Here is a 26558-nt window from a genome sequence, read left to right as displayed (position 1 = left end):
TTTTTTTTTTTTTTTTTTTTTTTTTTTTTTTTTTTTTTTTTTTTTTTTTTTTTTTTTTTTTTTTTTTTTTTTTTTTTTTTTTTTTTTTTTTTTTTTTTTTTTTTTTTTTTTTTTTTTTTTTTTTTTTTTTTTTTTTTTTTTTTTTTTTTTTTTTTTTTTTTTTTTTTTTTTTTTTTTTTTTTTTTTTAATCAGAGTAGTAACCATATAGAATGTGGAGATTTTTGTTCAGGAAATAGTGAGCAAATTTTTTCCTAGTCTGTTGGTTGCAGAGCACTCTGAGCTGCTCTTTAAAGAGGCTGTGGAGCTCCACAGCTCCTTGCTGGTATCCTTCGGCATTTTATGGCTACAGAGCAGGAAATCATTCCCAAGGGTGTGTGTAACATTAGCACAGTGAACTGAGCTACTTAAGATAAAATAACACCCATCTATGAAAATGAAGAAGTAAGCATGAAAAAAAAAGTATTTCTGAAGCATAATAGTATAATTGAACTGCTAAATTAGTAATTCAGGCAAAATATGCTTCATTTAAGAAGGAGCACTTAAAAGTACAACTTCATGGAGACATTGTCCCTCTTAAGAGAGATGTGGTTTGTATATTCAGTTTGCATAAGGCTGTTTGAGGAAAAGTAGGATGTTCAACACTGTGTAGCCACAGAATCGTCTTAATAGTCTGAAGCAGATCTCACAGCTGTAACTAGTACTTTTTTTACTGCTTTGAAGAATACTCAGCCCATGATGACTAGCATCCATCAGTTCTGGACTGGTGACTTTCTAAAAGAGTGTGTGTGTGTGTGTGTGTGTGTGTGTGTGTGTGTTCATTCAGAGCTATATCTAAAGTTTACTGTATATCCCTGCAGTGAGTGTAACTTGAAAGGCACAGTGCCTATGTCCTACCTTAACATCATAATAATTGTGCTGCAGATATTAGCAGTAGTTCTCCATGTTTCCTTGCTGCTTGTTGGCTTCTGGGCTTGAAACACTAATACAAAGAAAAAAAAGAGGGTTTTTGTATAATGAGGTGAGAGCTTGATCCAAATTTTCAACTCCCTCCAGAACTCATGAATTTTCAAAGGTGTGGTCCCAAGTCTGGATTTAGAAACTGTCCTTACAGTGGGATATATACAAAGTTCATAAATGTGGATATATTGAAAGGCTATAAAAAAATTCTAGCATTCAGTAATGAATGTTATTGCTATATGTAGGAACAATAGATAAAAATTGAATAAATGAGCTCCTGAAAAATGTTATGCATGTAATGGTGAATACTTTTAAAAATAAAATCTGCAATATGGAGAAACTTTGCACTTTGCATAGTGTAAGTCTGCACTGACAGATACAAGTTTATTTTCCAATCACCTTTTCCTAAATATTGACCTTCAGTTTTTTTCTTATTTCTATTAGTCTCTGTTAATTATATTTTATTTTTATTTCTTTCTAGATGTGGGCAGAAGAAAAAGCTAGTGATTAACAATGGAAAAGGGGCAGTGGAGGACAGGAAGTCAAGTGCATTAAATGGAGATATCAGCAAATCACAAGAAATGGTGCACTTGGTTCATAAAGGACAGTCAAATGACCGAACACAAACATGTGATGAACTCCTGACTGTTAATGAAACACAAAATCATCAGGAGCTTGACATGAAGACTGGAGTGTAATGGTACCATGTCGCCAAGTTGATCAGGGCTGGGGAAATCAAAATTGTGTGGAACTTGAACAGAAATTCACAGATGCACTGTGCTACTGATGTCTTTTGAAAATAAAAATAAGTTTTATTCCTTTTTAATCCCTTTACAATGTTTCCAGAGTTAAAAAATTGACATGTGCTTTCTGAAATACACTCCCAAGAGTTGCATAGTGCTCTCAGTTCCCAGCCCCTACACAGAGGACTTTCACCGTGTCCTGGATGTTAGGAGGCGTACAAGTTTACGTCATTATTCCCCAGACGGAAAGTCTTCACTGTGTGGAGTTTAAGAAGTATCCAGTCACTCCATCTTAGAGACATTTAAGGTACTAAACTTGCCATGATACAAGAGTGAGAAAATAATATCAAGAGTAACACTCAAGTTTAAACCTGAAAGGCATGCTCTATAATGTCTGAAACATCAGAATTCTTCAGAAATGCCTACCAGCCAGGAAGAGCAGAGGATGCATTCAGAATCTGCCACTATAAACAAACAGTGGCATTTTGTAATTATGTATGGCTTGGGCTGCAATGAGGGAAACCCAGAAGGACAAAATTTATTTATCTCTATTTTTAAATGATACTCTGGGCATACAGCAAGTCTTCTCAGGAGGGGTAATAAAGAGATGAAAACATGAACTGATACATAATAAAATGCTATACTTTATCATCCTAGCAATCAGTAAAATTATGCTTGAGTTTTTGAGATATTCATTGCTCTTCTCCCTCCCTCATTCGTTGGTCCAAGTTTGTGCATGTTTTTAATGAGTCTGTTAGTTAAGAGAATGAATGAAACAAAATGACCCCAGCTCTATCACACATGCACAAATCAAGCAATTGGAGATCATTAGGGAAGGTGACAGTATTTTATTCCTGAAGAATAGGTCTCTTCCTAGATATTTTAATTTTTATTCCATTTTACTTAGGAGATACTGAGCCTAGGAAAATTGTTTCCCCTATAACTATTATGTCATACCAGTTTCCTGATATTTTAAAAGTTCTCTTTCTATGATCTTACTAATTTCCTCAGTATTCTATTTCATCTACATTTTTTCCATCTGCTTTTTAAAAATGCCAAAAGAAACACTGCTTGTGTATCGGTACCAGAAATTCAAATTCTACAGAAAAGGTCAAAGAAAATGGAAGGAAACTCTCCCAGCCATGTAATATAGTAGAGTAGCTGAGCTGCATTGTTATATGCTGTTGGTTTGTCCTTTTGTGTCTGTTATGTAAAGTATTTGTATTAAGCTATGATGCTGTGCATTATATTGATATGAATTGTCAGGAAAAAGAATTTACTACCAGTGATCTGTGCTATTTTTAAGCAAGCAGTTTGGAGTGGAGGGAGAATGATAACTTCTAATTGGGCTGCCCCAAGAAAACAGAAGTAAAAACAATTTAAGCAATTGCAACCTGTGGTCTGTGTCAGCTGTTGGATAGGGATGGCCTGTAGCAGGGTTATGCAAGTGTTCCTGTTCACTGACCATAGCATCTGTCTTTGAAACTGTTCTGCTAAAGCAAGTTATTTTATGTTCTCCATCTGAAACAGTTTGGAGGATGAGTACTGAGCTGGCTAAATACTAAGTTTAGCTCGCACTGATCTTTCCTGGAACATAAAGCACAAGACTGTTGAGTCACAGTCCTCCAGCAGTTTCCCATGTGCTTCATTGAGGTGCTCAGTGCCCTGGTATCTGCAGGCAGATCTTCTCAGGGCAATTTACACCTGGACAAAAGGTCCCAAGACAAGTAGAGGTTTTAAAATACACACAGGATCTTGTCTGACTTTATGTAGGTCAGCATATTTCATCTATGAACAGTGCATTGTTTTTTGTTTAATCCCTGTAATGTTTTTAAGCAAGCGTTTTTATTTGTCATTACAAATCTAAATGTTCTGTTGAAGGCTGTGTTTAAACTGGTGTTAGGTACTCATCTCACTAAGTATGGAGATCCAGAGTAAAAATTATTCCTCTCTTTAAATCCTAATTGAATATAGGCCTTAATGAAAAGAGCTTGGAGCCTAAATTTCTCTTTTAGGAAAAGTTTGTGATGTTATTCATCTCCCTTTACAGATGTTGCATGAAGAATTTCACAGACTTTTTCCTAATTTACTTTAGATTCACTAGCTATAAATGCACAGACAACACTGGTTGGGTTTTTTATATATTTTTAAATAGGGAGATGCTCAAGTTGTCTTTACAGAGGCGATTCCATTATTTTATATTTGCTGGTTCTTTTTAGATTATGTCCTGTGATTCATGTGTAATTGTTTCATTATAGTTTCAAGCTACGTTTCATATGTGTAATATAGTACATATTTTTATTAATCTTGATTTATTATATGAGGGGTTGTTTGTTGTGTGTATGTATTTTTATACAGAGCACTTGATATATTTGCGTATTTATTTAACAGATTAATCAGAATGAGAGAAAATACCATCTCTAAATTGTAACTAGAAATAGTATTGCTAAAACCACATTGAACTGTAAAATAAGCTTCCAAAATAAACTTGATTCCGCATTGAGGATAAACAGTAAGACCAGCTATTAGTAGGAGAGAAGTGTTTGGCAGGATAGTCATGCTGGGTATTTGTGATAATTTTTTCTGCTTGCAAATTCTAAGCCAGGCCAAGGTGAATGCTGTGTGACCTTTTCTGCTCCGCCAGCTTTCCATGAGCTCCACAGATGCTCTGGAGGTTGGTGATCAACTCAGCTTCCCCCCCAGAAGCAGACAACGGCTTGATTCAATTTAAGATCAACCCAGTAAGATCTTCATGACTATTCCTGGCTCACTGAACGAACAGCATTTAGAGAGCACAGCAATCAGCAAGATCCAGCCCTTCCTTCAGTGTGCTGACAGACAGATTGGGTTTTGGTCTATCCATGGTGCCTAGGAAGTATGAGGATCTCTTCTAAAAATGCTGAGGAGGTCAAAGCCTGGGATCAGCTTGTGTTATTCCTTTGCCTTGAAAAGTTTCAAATAAATGTAATCCAGAACATGGAAATACTGTCTAAGGCAGTAGGCGCATTCAAGAGAGATTTTATGTTTTATAAGAATATAGTTTTTGTCATGAAGCAATGAAGGGTGATTGTTGCATCTGTATTTTCTTGAAGCCCTAAGAAAGAGAAAGGGTCATGCCTACCTATGTGGATATTAAACCCTTACCACAATATCAGTTCCAAAATTGTTATTTTGCAGTTTTTCACATGACATGGATGTCTTTTGTGTGTCCCTTTTCAACAATAACAGCCTCTGAACTAATTACTTCGAAGCACGTTGCCTGGAATATTACTAGGAGACAATTACCAAGTGTCTCTTTAGTACATGTCATTCTGGGCAGGGCTGGTCCTAATTATTCTTTCTGTAGATGAAGGAAAGAAATTAAATCCTCTGAAAGCTGTGTACTGCCTCATCTTACACTGTTTATATTTTGTAAGTCATCAGTTAATGGGTTTATTTTAAGTTGTATTAGGCCATTAGACAATAATTATTTCTTAGTCTTTATTAAAAAATTCAAGGGTTTGACTCCAAAGACTGGAGTTTTTGCAAGAGATCTGATTAGTCAAATAGCAGTCCTTTCAGTAACCACAGATACTGTCTAATTTTTCTCTGTGGAAGGGAGACGAACAAGCAGGTGGCAGGAAAAAGGCAGTTCCCTTGGGTGCAATTCCAGCTTTGTGGGAGTGGATGACAAAACTCGAGTTCCTTAAGAGTGGAAAGAATTGTGAAAAGGTGTTTTGGGGGTGGAGCTCTGGGGGATTAGGGATGGAGGGAGGACACAACTGATGGGAAAGGAAGTAAAGGGAGAGTGAAATTTCTATACTATTACTGGGAAAGTACCTTCAACACTCCCAGGCCTCTGGCACTTGAATGTTTCGCTGCTCTGAGAAGGAAAAAAGAATTAGCCTTTTCCTGTGAACCTCCCCCACCTCCATGTCATCCTCTACATTCACCACCTCCTTTGCAAAGTGATTTTGAATAATTTTCCCCTAGTAGCTTATTTCTCATTATTGCTGTGCCACGCTGCATTTGGCATCCACCAACACCATGCTGCGAGCAAGCAGCTGTGACAGTGAGGAGTGAGAGGCAAAGCACAAATTCAGGAAAGATGAGTAATGGTGTCTTTTGTACAGCACAGACACTGTGCTTTTCTTCTCCCCTTTCTCACCCATTTGAGCAAGGTTAGCAACGGCAAGATTTCGAGAACATTTTGCTTCTTGCTTATCTTCCTGTTTTGAAAGTGCAGGACTGATATGGATCTTCACATAGGGCAAATGCGCTGCTGTATAGCTTTTTTAAAAGCTGAAATTGAAGAAGCGAATCGACCATCAAAGAAGCCCTCCTGACCTCAAGACAGTTGATGATTGTTATAGCGCAAGTAAAGCAGAGGCAGTGAAAGCTTCATATATGCTTTAAACACAGCCTTCTTTCAATTTTGTCTGGATGGGTCCAGCAAGAATTAGAAAGATTTTTTCTGAGTGACACCTTCAAGGAGTCTCAGGCTTTTTATTAAAACTTCCTACTCTGCAGGCAAAATGGTTTTGGATTAAAGAGTTGGGGGAAGAAACCTACTTTCATACATTCTCTGCCACAAAAAGTTGTACACTGAACACTGATGTTCTTAGTTTTATGATTTATGTCTTTAGTTTTATGATTTCTTAAAAAAAAAAATTATGAAGTTTTGGATCAAAATAAGTCCACAAAGATTGTCAAATAAGAATTGTTTTCTTTCAGGAACAGACATAGCTTCAGCTAGTTTTAATATCCCAGACAAAATCTAACTATGCAAAATTACTTTTTTTTTTTTTTCAATTTTTTTTTTTTGGAGGGGGAAACATTCTTCATGCCTAATGCATAATATAGCTCTCCCTTTGTATTAAAATGCAATTCTTACAAGTAATTTGTCCACCACTAGAAAATAATGTATGTGCAAATTTACAATAAAATAGAACTATTGGAGTCTAAGATGACATAAATTTAAGTGCATCCATTGGAAAACCTTTAAGCGCTTCTTAGAATATTAAGGAAAAACCTCACTGAAACACCCACTTAACTTAGAATTTAGCTCAACAGCTGCTTTCTTCTGGTGCTGAAGCTGAGGCACAGCTAAAGTTAGAGGTATGTAGGCTGGCAGTGGTAAATCAGCATATGGCTCATAGGCAGTGGAGGCTCTGTACATCCAACAACTTTCAGGTCTGCTGAATTTGTCCTGAAGTCCTTCTAACTCCCAGAGCAACTCAGGACAGAGGAGGATGTGGTAAGGCATTTTCCACTTCTCTGAAGGCTGTAAATTTTGTACCTGGCATCTGAAAGCCTTGTCTCAGGCAGTCATATTATGGTGGGGTCAGTTTTAATGCCCATTTTGATATACGTTGAACTGTATAAATGGTTTGGTACAATTTGGTACCAAATGGCTCTGGTACAGCAGAGTTTTTAGCTTTAAATCTAAATTTACTTGGAGTCACTGGTGTACATTGTCTAGCTTCTGGCACCACATACTCAAAAGGGTTTTTTCCCCCTGGTTTAATCTGGAAAAAAAAAAAAAAAAAAAAAAAAAAAAAAGGTTTAGGTAATTTTCAATGAACACATTTTCCTTTGCATAAACTGAGACTCCACACTTCCATTTTTCTCAGAACAGACAGTAATAAACTGGGTAGGTTTTACCTCATGATGGGAATTTCAGTCTTTTAATTTAAGAGTTTATATTCACTATCTTTTATCAGCCTACTGTTTTTTAAAAGCAAACATCCGGTTCAGGGCTGCTGCTGCAGATTTCTAGCAGCACCTTACTGTAGCTACATCAGGGAGACAATTTTCTGCAGCTTTCAGCCTGAGCCTGTAGAATGACTTTATCTAAGATGAGACCATCACAGCTGAACCTCATGATCGAGACACAGTCATCTCAGCTGACAACAGCACACTACAGGAGAGAACAAGCCTCCTGCACATGCTGTGGACTACAATTGTCAGTGATACAAGCCTCAGAGCAAATCCCTGGGCAAAGTATTTTGGGTTCCTTTCAGTTTTCAGATTCATAAATTATTCTAGGTTTTGGCTTTGTTCAAGCATTGCCAATGTATATCTAAATACTGTCCATCTGTATCCTAGTGTGCAAGCACATAGGGTTTGTCTTACCATAAAACTGTTTCACAATCATCCACTCAATTCAGCATGTTTTGTTTTGCAGCAGTTCATCAGATTCACCAGTGGAGTCGAGTTCATAGTTGTTGGGTATTTCCCTGAAGTTCTTTTGTAGTTCATTTTCATCTTTAATCAAGTGAAAGTCTGAAATAAACTCTAGGTAAGGATACTTGTTCAGCTAGTGACTTAAAAAACAAAATTGCCCTTTGTTCAAGAAGGATGACTTCACCCCTGCCCATGAAGAGATAGGTTTAAAGCCTGCCTGTTGGTTACAGACCAGTATAAAATGGAAGAAAGAAGTTTTAGAAATAAAGCTTGTGTGATACTGTCAATTCAGGTAATACCATTAACCTCAGTGAAACAATGGAATGAATTTTGAGTGCATTTCCTAGCTTAATCCCTCTTCTTTGTCCCTTCACAGAGTTGAGAGTCAGATGACTTTTCTTACTTGCACATCTCCACAGCAGCATTTCTCAAGTGGTGTCCATGGGTCATGGGACAATGATTCATGGAGCACCTTCTGGCATCCCAGTAAGAAAACAGTCAAATGGAGATAGATTAGTCTTACAATGAGTATAGGAAAGGCAAACATTTTTAGTTCAGTCACAAGTGAGAATGAAGAGCACAACACTGTGTAAAATAGACCCTATGTTGCTTTTCTAAGAACTCATCCTTATACTACAGAAACTCTGTCAACAGTGTGGGGTCCTGTTCCTTCAGATCCTGTCCCTGTGAGCTTTGGGTAGGTGGCAGTCAGCTTTGTAATTTATCTGTCTACACAGACACTTATCACCACAGAACCTGCCTGCTCTGCTAATGCCCCCACGACCACAAGACTTGATCTTGCGTGCAGACTGTTTTCCTTCCTGCTTTCAATGCATGCTGTACATGTGAGAGAGCAGACAGACACCTGCCAAGCCTGTGAAGCTGCCTCAGTTTTGTGTGCCTGCACAGGGCTCTGCAAGCTTCAGAAGCAAAATGGCACTAACCCCTGCTGGGGTATTTCTACATTCTTCTAGGATAAGTGCTTGCTGCAAGTAACTTTTTCCCCTAAAGCACTGTACGTTGGGGCCACCTGTTTCTTTCATAACCTTGTCCTGTTTACATGTACTATCTAATACAAAGGAGAAGATTTTTTCAGATTTAACAACCCTGAGTATTATCACAGTTTTTCTGTCATGCCTGAGAGGAGATACAGAAATATCTCTTAATATGTGTCAGTGACTCATTTTAATAACACCTTTTAGCAGATTCTTTCCTGTAGAGAGGGACACATTTCAGATACAAAGACACTCCTGAAATAATCTTTTGCTCTAAGGCTGAGGACAGGAAGAAAAAATGGTACACAAGGGGCTTGCAAGGGCTTAGAGAATCAACCCTTGGGGTGTATATTTTCAGAAGGGACAACTTTATATAATTGCACTTCATATAATTGTGCAGGGTCCTGCATGGGTCAGTGTCAGGCCTTTAATTTTAAACTTTTATCATGATGTGTAACAGAAGAATAGCCACCTTGTAGGGAAGGAATTTGAATGTACACAGTCCACATGAAATATGTGAATGATGGGGGATCACGAACCAACTTCAGCAGGGAATTTTACATCAGCAGAATATATTTATTAACAACTCTTGTTGATGAGGTTAGATCAAGGCATTTTTACCCCTGGCAGAAAGCGGCAACGTGGTATCAAAATGGCAGCAGATAGCTGGGGCCTCAGGTTCACTTTTTGCCCAAAGATCCTCCTAGCACGGCATCAGGACTTAGTTCGTTACTGACTAAGAGGGCAGATCGCCAGCAGAGGTGCTGCCAAAACCACTTCCTGCCATGCCTGGATTTCTTTGGAAATTTGTCAAGTGGATGATTAAGAAGAAGTAAGGCCAGGGTTGTGCACATTCCTAATCCTCACAGCCGAGGTTTCGGTTATGTGTCTTTGTCACACAACGGTAGTTACGCTATTTCTGTAACGTTTGCTACTTCAAGTATGCATAAATGTTGGAACTTTCTCTCCATACTTAGCAGCTACCAGTCCACAAGGCCATGGTTTGCTCCATAAGCATCTCTTAATTTATGTGTTAAGTAAGGGTTGATTTCTTTACAGGGCACTCCAGAAGTTCCGCTACAGGCTTTTTTTTTTTTTTTTTTTTTTTTTTTTTTTTTTTTTTTTTTTTTTTTTTTTTTTTTTTTTTTTTTTTTTTTTTTTTTTTTTTCAAGACTATGAATAAGAGACTTATTTTTTTGTAGCCAGGGGAGGGAAGTAGGTTTCTAAAGAAACTGTAATCACTGATTTGTATTCTCCTACTCCTCTAACATCTCTTTTCACTTCTCTAGGCTTCATTGCCAAGAACTGTAGCTAGTGAGTCCTGGCCTTTTTGGGAAATGAGCTCATTTGCAGCCGGCATCCCGGAATATTTGGAGGATTCAGTGAAGGGTGAGGTTTTCCAATGCTTTGGCAAAGTCAGGTCCATCTTCTACCCTAAATGTAGTTTTCAGAACAGACAGCTTCTCACATCAGACAGCTTTATTTAAACTCCTACGCAAAGCATTCCAATACTAAGCCCAGGCTGAAATTAAAACTCACAGATGAAAATTATGAATCAACATTTATTGATGTATGTACATAAGAGATACAACACTTAGTGAAATATTATATTCATGACTATATTTCCAGTATAGAAAGAATGTCTAGTTTGTTTTATACATGAAAGTTACAGAAATCAGTTCACACCGTGAGAAAGCATTAAAAGCAAATGACTAACAATCCTTGTAAAGAGGAAAGGATCTGAACTACAAAAATAGAATCAGTCTACAAGGCATTCCAACTACAATATACAAGAACAGAGCCCAGAGCTGGGAGAAATTTAATCATCTGCATTCATTAATTTTTAAACAAACTGTGCTATAGATTCTGTACAGTATGTAATTTCAAAATCTGCAGAAATTGAGTGTAAAGAAAAGACCAACCTTATCCCTCTTCCTTTTTATCCTTTTTATGTGAAAGATCGCAAAACATTCCAGTTCATGCCTGGTCACCTTGAAGGGGCAAGGGATGATGAATAGACAGCACTCAGTACTCCAGCATGCAATTCATCCTGAAGCATCATAATGGGACTCACCAAACAAGATAGATTCTGTGCTTTGGGGCTTGATTTTTATTTCTTTCTGCTTAGAGGGGATGATTATATTTCTGAGATCCAGGTCCAGGGTACTAGGAATTAATCAGCTTCTTCTTTCTACACAGCCTTATTTTCTCATAGATCTGAACTGCAGTCCTGATTTCATAAGATTTTTGCCACTGACTTTGTAGTTCATATGTCTGTTTTATGATGAGACACGGTAGTTCTGTAAATAACAGGCCTATACAACAACAACAGTAGTTTGAGAAGCTGTTAGTTTTGCATTTATTTTCCAATAAGTGTTAATATCCCTTTTTAACAGTGAAAGAAACAGTGCCCCTTTGCCCATGAGCGTATTCATCTTTCTCAGAGACTGTTCCTGCTAAGGGGATGAAATAGAAGTTCCTACTTGGACTTCTCAGGCACTCTGAAGAGAACTGGCAGCCCCTCGCTGCCTGCAGGCTTGCCCAGTCACAGCCGTGGGACTGCACTGCTTTCCTGGCATCTGTGGTCAAGGAGAAACTGGAAATGACTCAGAGGGATCCTATGATGCCGTGATATGACTAAGGGCTGCATGTTGCACAGAGTCAAAAGCAGCCAGGGCATCCAACAGGAATGCAGTTAGATGGATTTCCCCTTTTTCATTGTGCCAATTTAAACGGTGACTTACTAAACTTCTGGTGATAAAGAGTTCAAACATTTCAAGCAAACAATAAGAAAACAAAACTTATCATTCTATGTGAACATTAATTCATTAACATGTAATAACAAGTGCATTCACAAGGCAGGAAATCTATGCTGGGATCACTTTCACTCACTGCCAGAGAACTACACACATGCAGCTTCTAACACACACCATACTGGTTAGATAGCTGAAAACTAAAATCAACATATTTACAATAAGCTGTCTGCATACATGATTCTGAATGCTATCAGAACTGGATACTCCACAACAGACAGACAAAGTTGTTACTAAGCTATAGAACCTAATTAGTTGAATGACCAAAAAGAAACAAACCCAGATACAAATGAAAAAAAGAAAGTAGAACAAAATTTTGAAACACAGTCTAACTTTCTACTATGGCTCAACACAGAGAAACCAATTAAATTAAATTAATGCACTGCTACACATACTGTATACACCATTTCACTGAAATTACATGTTGATAGCTACATTATCTACACTAAGTGCAGAGAGGCACTGGACATCATGCTTCAACAAAATGTCAAAACTGGTATCAATAGGGTTTTCCACCTATTAGTAACTCAGCACTATTCTACCTGTGATTCCTATTAAGATAATACCTGTTACATCTGATTTAAAATACAATAAAGATTAAAATACAAGGGTATATCAACACACTTCCTACATATATATATCTACTATAAACTTAGGCTCCAAAACCTCAGCAGAATAACATGGCCCCATAGATTTTTTTAATCATTAAAGAGATACCCAGTATCAGTCACACTGAGACAGCAGTCCTTGCTATTCAATGTTTTCTTTGTTTTGAGTCACAGTCAAAGAGCTAGTAGGCCATAGAAGATTTTTTAATAGAATTGTTATGAATATTTATATTAATTTATTTTTATTTCTCTAAAAACAGTTCCTTATTTATTAAGTAGAAATTACTATAGCCATGGCCTTAATGCTAACAGGTATTTGCCTAATGGGAAGAGATGACCAAAATGAGAAGTAACTGTCATCTGGGTTGAAAAATATAGTGGTTATTCTCTTTAAAATACATAAGAAAGCAGGAGGTATTTGTATGAATGCTACCCAATTCCATTGGTCCCATGGTGTGTCTGTTGGTCCTTTTTCAAGAAGGCAAAAGTAGGTGGTGAGATCATAAATTCTTTCCACAGGCTGAGCTCTCACACACTGTATTGTAGCAAGATGGACGGGATACCTGATAACACATTTTTTTGCCTCCACAGATCTCCAGTTTTTCTAAAACTGCATTTTGAGTCAAACAAACATACATTATCAGGGCCTAAGAAAGAACTGCAAGATTTGGCAAAGGTAACATCAGGAAAAATTATAACAATGAGGGACGATTGCCCAAGACAGTCAACCTAGAAGATTGCTCAGATTAGATTAATATAACATTGTTCCATAATGAACTGCAGCATTTAAGGACATCTGGAAATTCCTATTTGCTTCTTGCATTTTGTGCTTTGTGTATAAATTGTCACTAAAAGTAACACAGAAATATTTAATTGATCCTAAATGTCATAAGAAAACTGGTTTTGTTCTAAGGTATAGATCACCTTTAAAGAATTATGTCCCTACCTTATATAATCACATAGAAAATATTATAAGAAAATATTTGCGTGTCTGTAAATTACAGATACTAGGTAATTTAAGTCAGTCTACACTGTAGTTTCCAGAGAACAAGTACAAACCCTAAAACCTGTGTTATTCTTAACTAGATCAGTGTTGATCATACAATATTTAACACTATAAATACATATTCAGCTTTTTCTGATGCATTCTACAAGCAAGAGTTCATACCAGATCATAGGAAATATGATCTATTTAAGAATGGAGCAGGATGTGTTGGATGGAAGTGTATGCAATTGTCTTTAAGAAAGAAGGACAACCTGTAGTGCACAGGAACTCACAAATCCATACAAACCATCAAAATGGAAATGCTATAGTCTACAATGCTAACTACAAAATCAATATGCAAGCACAGTTTGCATACAGTCTCCAAAAAAATGTAGAAAACAAATGGAAAAGAATGATACAAAAATCCCTGCAAACTATATTATTTATGTACAAAACAATATACAGGTACAAGACAATCCAGGTTGTGTGATGCTGCCTATGCCAGTTTCCCTACATGCAGTGATGTACGCCACAGAGCATCATTAAAAACAGCTGCAGGACTCCTGAATGTTGAAAAATCAGACTAGAAGGATTGGATGCTCTAGCATCGATCAGCAATGGCTCTGCAGCAGAATGTAGTTAGAAATGAAAGGGGATCAAAGGTTGGGTAAAGTGATAAATCTCACAAGTCTTCTTGTCTCCCCAGTCTTGCATTAGTCTGTCAGTTATTTCCGTCCTGGATCAGTAGAGACCGACTCAGTGGCTCAGTCACATGCTCTAGGTTTTTTCAATATATGGAACCTGGCTTTTTCATAAGACTCGTAGTTGCAACTGCACAACCACTTTATCTGCGATAGGATTTGTATCAACCCGGCAGTGGGGAGTCACTGGGTTTCCCCTGAGCGGGGGAAAGTGGTGGGCACATGTGAGGGACAGTTCCTCAGAGCCTTGTGCCAGGGAGCCCACTCATAAAAGAAGTAAAAGAATTACCAGCACCTGGGCATCAGCAGCGATTTGACTCATTTATAGCAGCAGATTTCAATTTAACATAAAACATGATCAGGAATTAAAAATGAGGGAGGCATCTGTTGTACAGTCCCCAGGCACTGTTCCTGGGGACTTTACCCAGAATCCTTCCTTAAGTGTAAAGAACTGCAGAGTCTGTGCTTTGTCTGGGGACCATGGAGAGATACAGCCTTTGTGCCTATGTGGGAAGAGAGACTGACAACTTTGGAAGGAATGTGCACTAAATACATTATTTCAGGAAAATTGTGAGCAAGAACACAACATTTAAAAAAAAATTACATGGCGAAGCTGAACAATACATTTACAGCTTGACTGCCTTCTTTGACACTTCAGAATCGTAATTCTTTTTTTTTTTTTTTTTTTTTTAGTACTTGAAACTACACTCTGTATATCACTATTTAGACAAAGGAAAGAAATGGGGTAAATATTTTTCCTTCAAAGTCATCAGTATTATCGGAGAGAAGAAAATAACTCATCTTTCCAAAAATGCTTTCTGCTGGGAACAGGAGCTTCTCTATAGTGGTACATGGTGAATTATAGCCAAGATTTACTGTCCCAATGGACTCTACACCTATCACAATAGCTAATATGAAAAATATCATAATTGTGGCCTTAAAAGTCACAGTAATAAAATCAAGGACAGTCTTCAGGCTCATAACAGAATAATATTACAGTACATTTTTATAAAGTGCCCTTATTTATCCTTCTGTAAATTAATTCAAATGCAGCAAGAAAAATAGATGAATGGAACTTAATGAAATGAGAAACAGTTATACCTTTACATCTCCACTAAAGATTCTTCTGAGCCTGGTACTAAAGCTCAGAGCCCTTTTGAAGATAATTACAGAAGTGAATGTCAGAGGTTTAATACTACCTATAGTTATGGGGATTTGTGCGATTGCTGCTGTGTTGCTACAACAAGGCTGCAATAACACAAGGGAAGGCAAGGAAGCAAAGAAAATCCAGGCAGTCACCAAAATAAATTTGTTCAAACACTAACGCTGCCACTTCTCAGATGAACAGTGTACTCTTCTAAGTATCTACTGCTGGGAAAATAATGACCCTGGGAGTGACGGAAAACAAATCAGAAATCTATATTATTCTTATTTTAAAAGTGGCATAAAGTCTGGAATTCCACATGCTTTGAGAAAAAACAGAGCTCAGCTGTACCTTAGAGAAGACATGGAAAAAACCTATAATGATAGTGATCCTTATTTTTGTGCTGAGTTTTAATTTCAGTGCTGGACTTGTAACATAGAAACAATTAGGTAAAAAAGAACCATCTTGGCAGAAATCTTTTTGGATGTGGGAATCAACTTCATTATAAATAGAAGAAAGACTATTCCCTAGGATGGGATTGTGAAATGTCTTATAACTTAACAGAGACAGGAAGGGACTTGACTTTTCCTGGAAGCTTGTGACTCCCACAGATTTCAGTGAGGTTTCATGTAGTCAAATAGTCAAAGCATTGCAGGCACAGGTTTTACCACTGCAAACAATTTTTCAAAGACATACTGAGTTTCTCACCAATTCAAACGGAAAGAGCACATCTCCTAATACAGTTCAAATGGCTTATCCCCTACCTATTTGAAGCATCTTCATGTATGACTCACACACCTTTCTTAAAAGGCTGGTGAAGCCTTTGTCTTCCAAGGGAAGCAATGAAAAAAACAAGTTCAGTGTCAAAGTGCTCCACCTCTCCCATAGTTTTAGCATAGAGTGTGCTTTAGTTTCAGTGAGCAGATACTAAGAGAATGCCAACCTCACTTCAGCTGCAAATGAACAAAGCAAACACATAAGTATGTATTTAATTTAGTATGCAATTAACTGAGTCTTTGTCTGGTCTAGACTTTTCCATGTGCCAGTGTGCTGCCAGCAATCCAAAGGCCAAAGGTTATCGCAGTTGCACAGACAAAGGTGGGGGAACTGACAGAGCAGCGAGATGAATGTACAAAGAAATGTTAATTTGAACTACGCAGAAAACAAATCACTTTCCACTGTGCTTTTCCTTTAACTTTGCCACCCCAACACTGTGCACACATACAAAAAAATTGCCAGATTCAAATGAATGCATCGACACTCCCTAGTGAAACTAAAAGGAGGCTGGCAAGTAACCACCACTGCCTGCTGAAACGTGAACTTTGTATTAACTGAAGTGGACGGTCCCTTGGTTATTTTCTGTTTGTTTAGTTAAGTAGCAACCCAACCTCATGTGGATTGAGCAAACTGAGAAATGAAAGCCAAGAGTGAGTTACATTTTCCCACAGAAGTGGAAAGCTTTTTGATGATTTAATACAGTACTGCACTGGAGTAACACTATATTAAATATTCAGTCAGGCTACAAGTAGAGGAATAAAAAAACCCAACATTTCTCCTTCTCCCACATCCACATTTAAATAGAGGAATACCATCATAATTATCTTTTGAAAAAATCCCTGAGTTACTCTATCTACAGAATTACTATTTTAAAATCACAGTCTGCTATTCTAATCCTATCAAAAGACCTAAATTTATTCTTCCATATGTGGGTGGGGTCTCTCTATTATTGCATTCCTTCCTTCCCTAGTCTCCATCCAAAGAAGCAGTCTTCAAAGGACAGTACATCCCAAGTGGATAACTGTAAGCATATTTTAAGCATTTCTCAGTATGTAATTTTGTGGAGCTGCCTAGTCACATGTTGATGACATTCCTGTTTGTTTCCAACTGCTAAACAGTTTCAAACGACAGCTAAAAGTATATGGACCAGTTTTCTAAAGCTACTTTAAAGGCAAGCAATCATCGTGGCTGCTGCTAAGAAACTGCTATGGTGAAGAGGATGAAAAATCATCTGTTAAGGGGTGAGCTGTGCCATGAAACAGCTCAAGAATGCTGGATATAAACCAGGGTAAATGCTACGTGTTATTCTTGGATATAACTGCTACCCAAGTCACAGCAAATTTCACTTGATGTGAGCCAGCACCCTCAGAGCAGGGAACATTTTACAGTACCTACACAGCATCCCAGGCACATTTCTGGCACATAACCCAGTGAAAGCGAATTGGGAAAAGCAGTAGCTAGATATAGGTTAACTCTGGATATGCTAATAACAATGACTGAAGAAAAGAGAACCTTCCTGCCACTCTTCTGAATAACCTACAATTCCATCCTTCACCAAAAAAAAAAATTATCCTTAAGATACTTCAGGAGGCCTCCAGAAAAGGTCTCCAACTTTAATACATGTTAGAGGCCTACAGAATTCACAGTGGTTCAATATTTGTTAATTATATAGGTCATTTTGCTTAGGATTGTAGCCATGGAATTCAAGTGATTACAAAAGTACAACAGTAAGAAAAATATTCCACAACAAATGCTTGAAGGAGGGATACTCTGACAATGGACTTGATCTTGCACATCATTAACCATGCAAGTAGCCTTAGCTGGTTCAAGTCTGTGTGCATTTTCGGAGATATTTATATGAATGCAGATGAACAAAAGCAGACCATATTTATATTTTAATAGCTTCTACAGAGCCAAATAACACCCTACAGTTAAACACATTATTCCTGTTTAAACCCATGACAGGTCTGAGCATAGACACTGAATGGTCTATTTCCATAAATGTTTCAACTCTGTTTACTGCCATTTTTAAGTTCACCATATGCTCATATTCTGATTAATTCTGAGAATTTCCGAGAGCTCCCCTAAAAACTGCACAAAGCTTGTTCTGTGAGTAGAGCCTTGCAAGGCCATGTGGCTCAGCTTTGCTATAGAACATTGCTAATAGTATAATGGCATTCACCAGTATCTTAAAATTGCTGAATATTAACAAGCACCTTTAAAAACACTTCACAGGGCAATTATTGTAACTGTAATTTCTTCTGACAGGATGAATCAGATATAATCTGTTGACAAAACACTGTCTCATTAGTTCAGATGCCATGTACTCCAAGAAACATTTCTCTGCCATTAGGGAGTTACATGACTTACTATTCTGCAAAAGAGACGGAGATGTAAATTCAATAAATCCTGAAATTCTGGTTTAGTCTTCTTTTAGTCCTAACCCCGGAAAAATTTTATTAACTTTGTATGAAATTTGGCTTAGCAATGAATTCAGGATTTAGCCATTCACTTAAACATGATATACTTGAAAGATGGCTTTCACTTCATAGCAAATGCTACTGATGATCTCATTCAACAATTTCTCAGAATAATGGATTCAGAATTTGTTTGTAGCTCAAGTACCCAATTGTAACATCCATAATCAATCTCAGTAGTACCTTACTGGAGTAATCTCATCCACACGAGGAATCTCTCTGAGCAGTGGAGCAGGGTGAACATTAAGGTACTACCTACTTTGATTAAGAATGCCATAACTGAGTCTGTGGTTTTGCACATCAGGCAGATTTAGTGAATACCACCCCTGTAACTATACTGCCTCGTATTATATGATGCACTGTGGTCACAAAGGAGCACTGCACCATCATAAAATAAAGGCTGCACCTACCCTGGGACATCTGATAAAAACACACCACATGCACATACAAATCTAAGGTCTTCTCTTCATGCTAACTATCAGTCGTACTGATCTAACACAATGTCTGGGATAATTTATTGACTTCTGTACATTAATCTTGCCCCTGGATCTAACGTCAGTTTGAAGTACACTTAGGCACAAAAGTACAGTGCTTGTAGTTATTAAAACAAATAGAAATCATAATGGACGTTTTCAAAAGATATTTTAGCCATACAGTGATAAACAGATCAGGTATGTCACAAGAGTCACCAAAACACTTGAAGGCTTATGTGGTGTTATGTTTCTCTTGTATTTGTGACCCTGAGTCCCTGTGGTGACCTGTACTGGCACTTTGATCTTCCCATTTTGCAGCATTTACATTCTCTGTGTCTTGAATGAAAGGGAAAGTGGGTGAGAGCACATTGCACTGCATGGAGTATTCTCCAGCTGCATCATCCAAACAGTAACACAAGGGAGACAGATGGTTATGGATCATTGCTTGGCAAAGACATTACAATGACTTGATGAGATCTTTGCTAAGTTTCATTTAAGAAATTAAGTAAGCAGAAATTGTAGATGTTAAATAGAAAAAAAAAAAAAAAGAGAGAAAAAAAGGGAGAAATCTTCTTTAATCATGATATCTTCTGCCAGAAGATAGCTCCAGGGCTTATTAAAGATGCAGCTAGGGATCTCTTCACTTATTTTTCACGTTTCCAAGGCTCTTCTTCAACAACACTGAAGTCTGCGGATTTGCCATTGGTTGCCAGTGTTACCTGCAAGTAATTATCATCAACAACCGACTTAGGGGCCAAGGCATTTTGATACGAAAAGTAATGAGTTTCATGTGGAAGATCATGATATTTGCAGGAATTACATACACTGTGACTTATTATATAAGAAGTATTTATTCAGGATTCACAACACTGTCAAATACTGAAACTCCTGTTCATTTATTAAACTGACTAGAAAACATTAGCAGTAGAAAAATGTTATTAAATAAGTATTTTAGATTTTACTCCTTTCCATCTCTTATAGATTTCTCTGGGTTATTTAAAAAATGGATTACTTTTTTTTTAATGCAGAAAGTTCTATTTTTTCAGTGGAATTCCTTAGGAAAGATGCATAACTGATGCAAGGACATGAAAAATATGCAAGGTCTGAATAATCATAGATGTGTATCTACACAAACTCACCTACGATTACACCACCTTTAAAGAAATGGAAGAAAAGATATATTGTGAAAGCATTGTTCATCATACCACTATAACAGTGTAGTGAAAGATTTTGAGTATAGTCAGACAAAAAATTTATAGTAATGCTCCATTTGTCTCACACAAAGTACTGCAAAACTTTGCTCTTTCCTGTAAAGATATGTGCTAAAATTTTTAACTATGGTAGATGACCTATAGTGATCTACCAACTCACAGTAAACACTGTGAGTATGCTGCATTCCAGAAATCACTATAAATAAATTCATGTTTCAAGAAATATCTCCAGCCAAATGACTTAAAGAAAGTAAAAAGGTAAAATGTCAATTTAACTTTATGAAAGTGATCTAGATCTTTATAATGTTAGAAAATCTTTCATTTAATTCTAAATGGATGGCTTACTTTTTCCTAACTTACCTTGTAAGTTAACATCCTCAGCTTCAAATGAAAACTTAAAGACAGAGCTGAAATTCCCCATGCTGGATAAACTGGATGCATGGAAGCATTGGGACATGGAAACATGACAAAATGCACTGATTTTTGAAACAAAGTCAAGCTTTTTCTTAGATCATTGAAAGGGGGAAACATGCAAATACAGGAATGAACAGCTTACTCAGAAATGAAAATCACAGAGACAAGAGAAATGTGATAATAAAAAAAATACAAAAATATCATGCAATAACAACCATTCTACCCCCATATAAAGGTAAACTAATTATTAATTATGTACATTGACCATGCAAAATTATGAAGTACTAGTGTTATACATGGAGTATATTACAGAAAGTAAATAGAAAGGACATGCTAGTAGATTAGCTTTTCCAAATCCTGACCAGAGTTGCAGTATGCTTTTCAACCCACCAGTGCATTTGACAGGATGAAGAGAAGTCTCTTCAGATTTAACTGTTGCTTGTTTTGAAGCCCCAAATCCTGCACTCTGTTGCCTTTGCTAGTCTAACACTTAGGAGCTGTACAGGTACTTCAACATGGTCCAAACACTTTGCAGATGTCAGCATAGCTTATCAATTAGGTCATAATAACACGTCCTTTTGGCAGCTTGCAGACAGACACATGGACAAGAGAAGTGACCTGCTCAAAGTCAGTCTTGTGCTCAATCCAGTAAAGCCTGGCTCCTTTCATGAGTTTAAAAGTGCAAAATGAGATTGCAAGCAGAGCAAACCTTTAACTGTTAAAAAGGTCAAACACTTCTAGCTCATACATCCTTGGTCCAAAACTTTAATTAAAGGGTGTGCTTAGGATGACATATTGCACTATTAATCCACTGTTTTGAGGCAAGCTACTGCCTCAAATGAGGGAAATGATAAGGGACACCGAAGGAGAAAAGAAAGTCCAGCAAATATTGATTGCATCAGCTTCCTAACTTGACTAGGATCTCTGTGCAAACCTGAGAGACTGGAAGCAGACCAAATTATCAGTATTCAGTTCCACGAACATGATTTAAGACTGATATATGGTAGCTTAATTTGTCTTAAACCCACTGAAATTAGCATAGCCTATTTAACTCAAAAACACTTTTCCAAATATTATAAAGGAAGTTATCCAAAAAGGGGGGGTTGTGCCCATGCTTATTTTTAATGAAAAAAAAAAATCAGATCTTATCTTTCTCTCTGGAAAATTTCTTTTTTCCTTCAAATTTTAATCTCTTGTTTCCTTCCCTTTTTTGAGAAATATAAATTCTTGACAATTTTTGATTTTGTGTAAGCATGTATTCTCTTTCCATTTCAGTTTTCAATTTTTAAATTTTTCTCATTGTAAAAGAGTGGGCCCGAAGAGAAAGAGAAGAGCCATGTCAGAATAAAATGTATGCTTTCATTTTTACAAAATCATTTTATTGAAACCTTGGAAGATTCAGGGAAAAATTGAAGATGAAAGCTGGTTTGGGGTGTTTTTTTTTTTCTGAATTCAGTATTATTTTTAGCCCTTACAATTCAGGTTTGGTCTACATTATCAAGAAGAAAGTATTAGGAAAAAAAAAATATTCTAAAGAACATATCCTGCCAGGCTAGAGACAAGTGAAAATGATAGAATAGGAGTTATGTTTTGATAACGTTTTAATAATGTTTTGGTGATCTATATGGCGATCTGCTAATGGACTTAGTGCAGTCATTCACAGTTAGATACTGGCTCAGTTGTGGCAACTGGAAGATACAACAGAATCTCTTTGGATAAGAGGTGGCTAAAGTGGGCCAATTGGCAAATTTACTGTCTCAAAGACAGGGTACAGCATCAGACTGGAGTGTTTATAAACAAACAAACAAAAAGACTATGAAATTAAAGGTTCCATCTTGTTTTCAATCTCTTTCTCCTCCTTTTCAAAAGCTCTCTCCCAATCTTAAACTGCCCCATCCTAGTGGTGGGCTCTTAGTGAACTTTTAACCACTAATCTACCAAACTGTTTTCTCATTCAACTGGTGGAGTTTCCCAAGCTCACTTTACTCTGATCAAGGTGTTATTATTACTATTAATATTCTCCATTAGTTACAGCAAGGATTAGAGAGAGACTACAGTGTTTGCGTCTTAATGACCCAAGAAGGAACGATGTGCGAAGCGAAGCGTGAGCATGCTGTATGAGTGCAGGAGCATTCTGAGGCTAAAGTGCATTCAACATGTCGATCTCTGAACAGCATATCAGGAAGGCAGTCAGCACGTGACAACAGCTGTGTCTGAATTGCAGCTATCCTTCATTTGGGTTGGCAATTAAGTTCTCTGTTGCCATAGAAAATTAAGTAAATGTCCATAGAAGGTGATGCCATATTCTCTGCGTCTTGGCATATTCCATAATACGCTGCATCTTGCCTTTTGATATGTAAACAATGTACATGATTTTTTCCCATCAAATGACAAGTTTTAAGAAGAGTGCAAAAAAACATCTTTTGAACTGCTCAAACACATTCAAAATGTCTGGGGTTCATGAACCTTGTTGTCACATTGTTATTTGCAGAACGATTTGAAAAATACATGCAGGTTAAAAAATAAGATAAAATAAAGCATGCAGTGCTATATACATGTCTCAATATCCATAAATGTGAAAGGTACCTTGCACTCATCTACCATGACTGAGTTGTGAGCTGCAAAAACACATTGGTTTGAGTTGTTTTCCCTATGATTTTTCATGTCATCATAGATCGACTGAGTCTTGGTCATTTCAATGTCTTCGTGTCCTTTATGATGGGAATCAATGGTGTCAAGTTCTGCCTTGGAAAGGTGGTAGACAATGCCAGCACCAAAAGAATCCCCCACTACATTGACTGACGTTCTCATCCGGTCCCTACAAAAGAAGGAAAAGGCAGAGGCTGAATGGTATGAAAGGAAAAAAAAGTAGGGCATGGCAGCCCTGTTACTGTCACAGTTACCGCATTTGTTTCAGGAAGTTAAGCTATCTTTTGAACAGAGAGATGGGAGCTTTCAAGGGAAATGGAAGAGCTTGCTTTCCCAGAGGACTTGTTCAGACAGGGAGGATGTTCAACCTCCCCTGTCCCAGCTGCTCACTCTCATGGAGTTTGGCAAGGAATGTGTGCCAGATCACAGCCAAACTGCAGAGCTGCTTGACTGAGATCTCCCCAGTGCCTGTTTCTGGAGCTGGAGGTTTCAATGGCCACATACCACTCCCCTTTGTTTAATCAGAGCACCAAACTTAATGCAGTCAGAGAAAAGGATTTCGGATCTGATGAGCTGTTCTCCTTCCTGGTATGAATTCACAAATGGCTTCTCCCTTTACTCTCAGTGAGCAAACTGTGGGGAACAAAAATGCATGAACTATCTCCATAATGCTCGGGCCATTGAAGCTCCTCTCCTGGCACCATCTTTACAGATGGCCATCTGCTAGTGTGGCAGCATGCCCATTCACACTGCTCCATGCCAGAGCTTGGCATATGAGCAAACCAAATATAGGTCATGGCCTACAAAATAATGAGCCTGTGACAGCATTTCAGTAATGAGTGCCCCTCATAGGAGGGTGCCAGCTGAGGCTAACATGCTTAATTTCAAACAAATATGTTCGATGGTGTTTCCTGGACAGGATGCCATTGCACAGACATGCCACCTTTCTGCTGTCTTGCCTTTAGTGTGGCTCTATCTATCAGGAGTGGATTTTCCCTGATTTCAAAATTCTGCCTCAAACCTGCCTAAAATTCTGAAAAAAATGGGACATGGATTCTGCTATCTTTCTTACTTCAGGTAGACTGTATTACACCTGTTGAAATAAGTTACAGTCTAATTTGCCTCATCATATCTGAACTAAACATAAAACTTCTAAAACCCTTCTGACTGAGAGTTGCAACTTAAAGCAACTTACAGCAACTGAGTCTAGCTTTGTCAAACAGGTCAGAGAAGTGATTACACTGATTAATTCTCAGAAGTATATTCATCAAGATTCATTTACACAAAGTGGGCAGGTTGAACAGTGTGGACATTTGCCAAATGACAGAAAAGCCAGCATGTAAGACCTCATTTCCCATGACCGTGATTAATTTTAAAACAATCTTTCTTGTATTTCTAGCGCCAGATTTGTATGACATCTCCTTTTCCTGTAGAACACTGAGAAAAAAAAAGAGCTAAATATGTAAACCCCAAACTGATAAACATTCATTATACATACCTATTCGTGGCCATACAAACTTTTGAGCCCATTTTAAAACATGTTTAAATCTGCCTTTCTCAGCTGTGGACCTATAGCCCCATTCAAGTTTCTCCTCTCCCTCTCAACATTAGCATGTCTACATATTTGGACTTCATGGTGTAATATCTTAGCTGAAGTAGCTAATTTTTTTTTTTTTTTTTGACATCAAAAGAATAGCCAGGGGGTAAAAAACCTCTCCAGTAATACCCCTGAGAAAGAAACAAACAAACCTATAGGAGGAAAACATTCTTCCAGTTTTGCTTCAAACAAATAAAATGCTTTACACAGTTCTCATCCCATGCCTGTGAAGAGTGTTTTAAACGTGGCCAGAGCAGTTGAATAGGAAAATAAGACTTTCTGAGTGTAACGTTTAATTGAGACCATCAAATACACTGAACCCGGCAATATACTTCCACAAAAAGAACACCTGTTGAATTTTGAAAGAATTCATTTTGAAAGAATTCGCTGATGCCAGATGACAGAGGGATATTACAGGATTCCAAAACACCATGATGGAGAGTACATAAATGCAATTGAGGCACAACTCAAATTCTGAAAGGTTCATTTGAGGAGATACTCCACTAACCAAGACATTCATCAATACAAACTGCACACTGATGCAGAACATGCCATATACTGCAGGAGCCAAAGGAAACAAGTCCCTTACAACAGAAATCAACAGCAAAGTGCCACTGACCTCTTTTGGGCCAAAGAACACCCTAAGAAGAAGAAAGGCAACTGCATTACTCTTTTGTTTAAACAAACCAACCAATTAATTCCAGGCATACCGGGACATGTAAATAAAGTAAACAGAGGAAGGTTGCAGACCCTGTTCATAACATCCAGACATCAACCAGGTCTGAACAGTCTGAATTTAGATCTAAGCCAAGGAACAGAGTCAGAACTGAAGCAATCTTTTTCTGAGCTACTGAATGAAGGTTTAAATACCGGATAAGCTGTCCAAGCTAATTTTCCCTAATTCCTCTCTATTGCAAAATACCACTAATCTGGTACCACTGATATTTGCTAAGCTTGTCAGCTCACATCTGGAGAGTACGCAGCTTCTGGCTAGAGCAAAGTAAGCTGGTTTTATTCCATCTGCTGGCATGTAATTGCTGACCTATTAAATGTCACTGCTCTGTTGTGCTTGGTTTTAAACTGAGAGACTGCAAGAGTTGTAAAATTCTGGTAACCTTGCCTGGGGAAGGAGCCTACGATGGGTATGTGTGCATGGGAGGGAGAAAGGTTGAGCAGCCTGATCTCTAAGTATTGGAGAGACTTGAGAAGAAGTCAATACAGAAAGCTTTTGAAGGCCAGAGTGCCAAGTTTAAAGACTTGATAAGAAGTTGTCTTTGTGCTACACCATGAATTGCAAATCATGCAAAATTGGTTTTGGTAAGACCACAGTTACAGATGGTTCTAGTATTGTAAAATCAACTTATGTTATGACATCTGCTTTCATCAGAAATACTGGGAAACTCATAGAGTAAGACATTTTTAAAAAGTTTTCTTTATCTGAAATTGAAATGTTATAAAAGAGCTGTTATTCGTATTTCTTCATGGTGGTTGCATTTACACAGGGGTTCCAAAAAAGTGGCTGGAATTGGGTCTTAAATATTTTATTAACCTTCCACTCTATATTCCATTAGAAATACTGCTGTAATGTTTTTTAATGATCTAAAGAAATGGAAGAAGACAAGGTTTGTAAATAAAGAAAATATTTTTTTTTATGACATTTCATTTCAGATACTCTTTAGGTCTGGTTTGTGTGTGCAAAAGCTTGGTCAAAAGTTGGTTTGTGTGCCATTTCTTAAAATAGAAATGTCAGTATCATCATTTTTAATAGCTCATTAGATCATCGTGGCTACCACAACACAGCCACTGGAAGATGGAAAATAAAGCTGTTACTTGTTGAACATAGGTTAA

The 26558-nt window shown here is 37.5% G+C and overlaps 2 protein-coding genes across 8 annotated transcripts in view; one reads left to right on the top strand and one right to left on the bottom strand.

Moving 5' to 3' along the window:
* The window catches only part of CD44 (CD44 molecule (Indian blood group)), a 53216-nt gene extending 48482 nt beyond the window's left edge, over nt 1–4734 (top strand). For all 4 annotated transcript variants that reach the window (XM_027882210.1, XM_027882209.1, XM_027882212.1 and 1 more), the window contains one exon: nt 1440–4734. In XM_027882210.1, coding sequence (XP_027738011.1) covers nt 1440–1656 — 217 coding nt within the window. In that variant the 3' untranslated portion in view covers nt 1657–4734. The remainder of the gene's footprint in view (nt 1–1439) is intronic.
* Nucleotides 4735–10403: 5669 nt separating this feature from the next.
* The window catches only part of SLC1A2 (solute carrier family 1 member 2), an 89931-nt gene continuing 73776 nt past the window's right edge, over nt 10404–26558 (bottom strand). For 3 of the 4 annotated variants that reach the window (XM_027882184.1, XM_027882187.1, XM_027882186.1), the window contains exons 10-11: nt 23051–23282; nt 10404–19558 (exon numbers count right to left, since the gene is read on the bottom strand). In XM_027882184.1, coding sequence (XP_027737985.1) covers nt 19484–19558; nt 23051–23282 — 307 coding nt within the window. In that variant the 3' untranslated portion in view covers nt 10404–19483. Of the gene's footprint in view, nt 19559–20410; nt 20482–23050; nt 23283–26558 lie in introns of all 4 variants that reach the window. The other variant, XM_027882188.1, reaches the window with a different exon arrangement.

Source organism: Empidonax traillii, unplaced genomic scaffold (assembly GCF_003031625.1).
Source record: "Empidonax traillii isolate 1590-97213 ecotype Southwest subspecies unplaced genomic scaffold, ASM303162v1 scaffold103:size1334136, whole genome shotgun sequence".
NCBI classification, from domain to species: Eukaryota; Metazoa; Chordata; class Aves; order Passeriformes; family Tyrannidae; genus Empidonax; species Empidonax traillii.
This window is presented reverse-complemented; position numbering and strand designations above follow the sequence as displayed.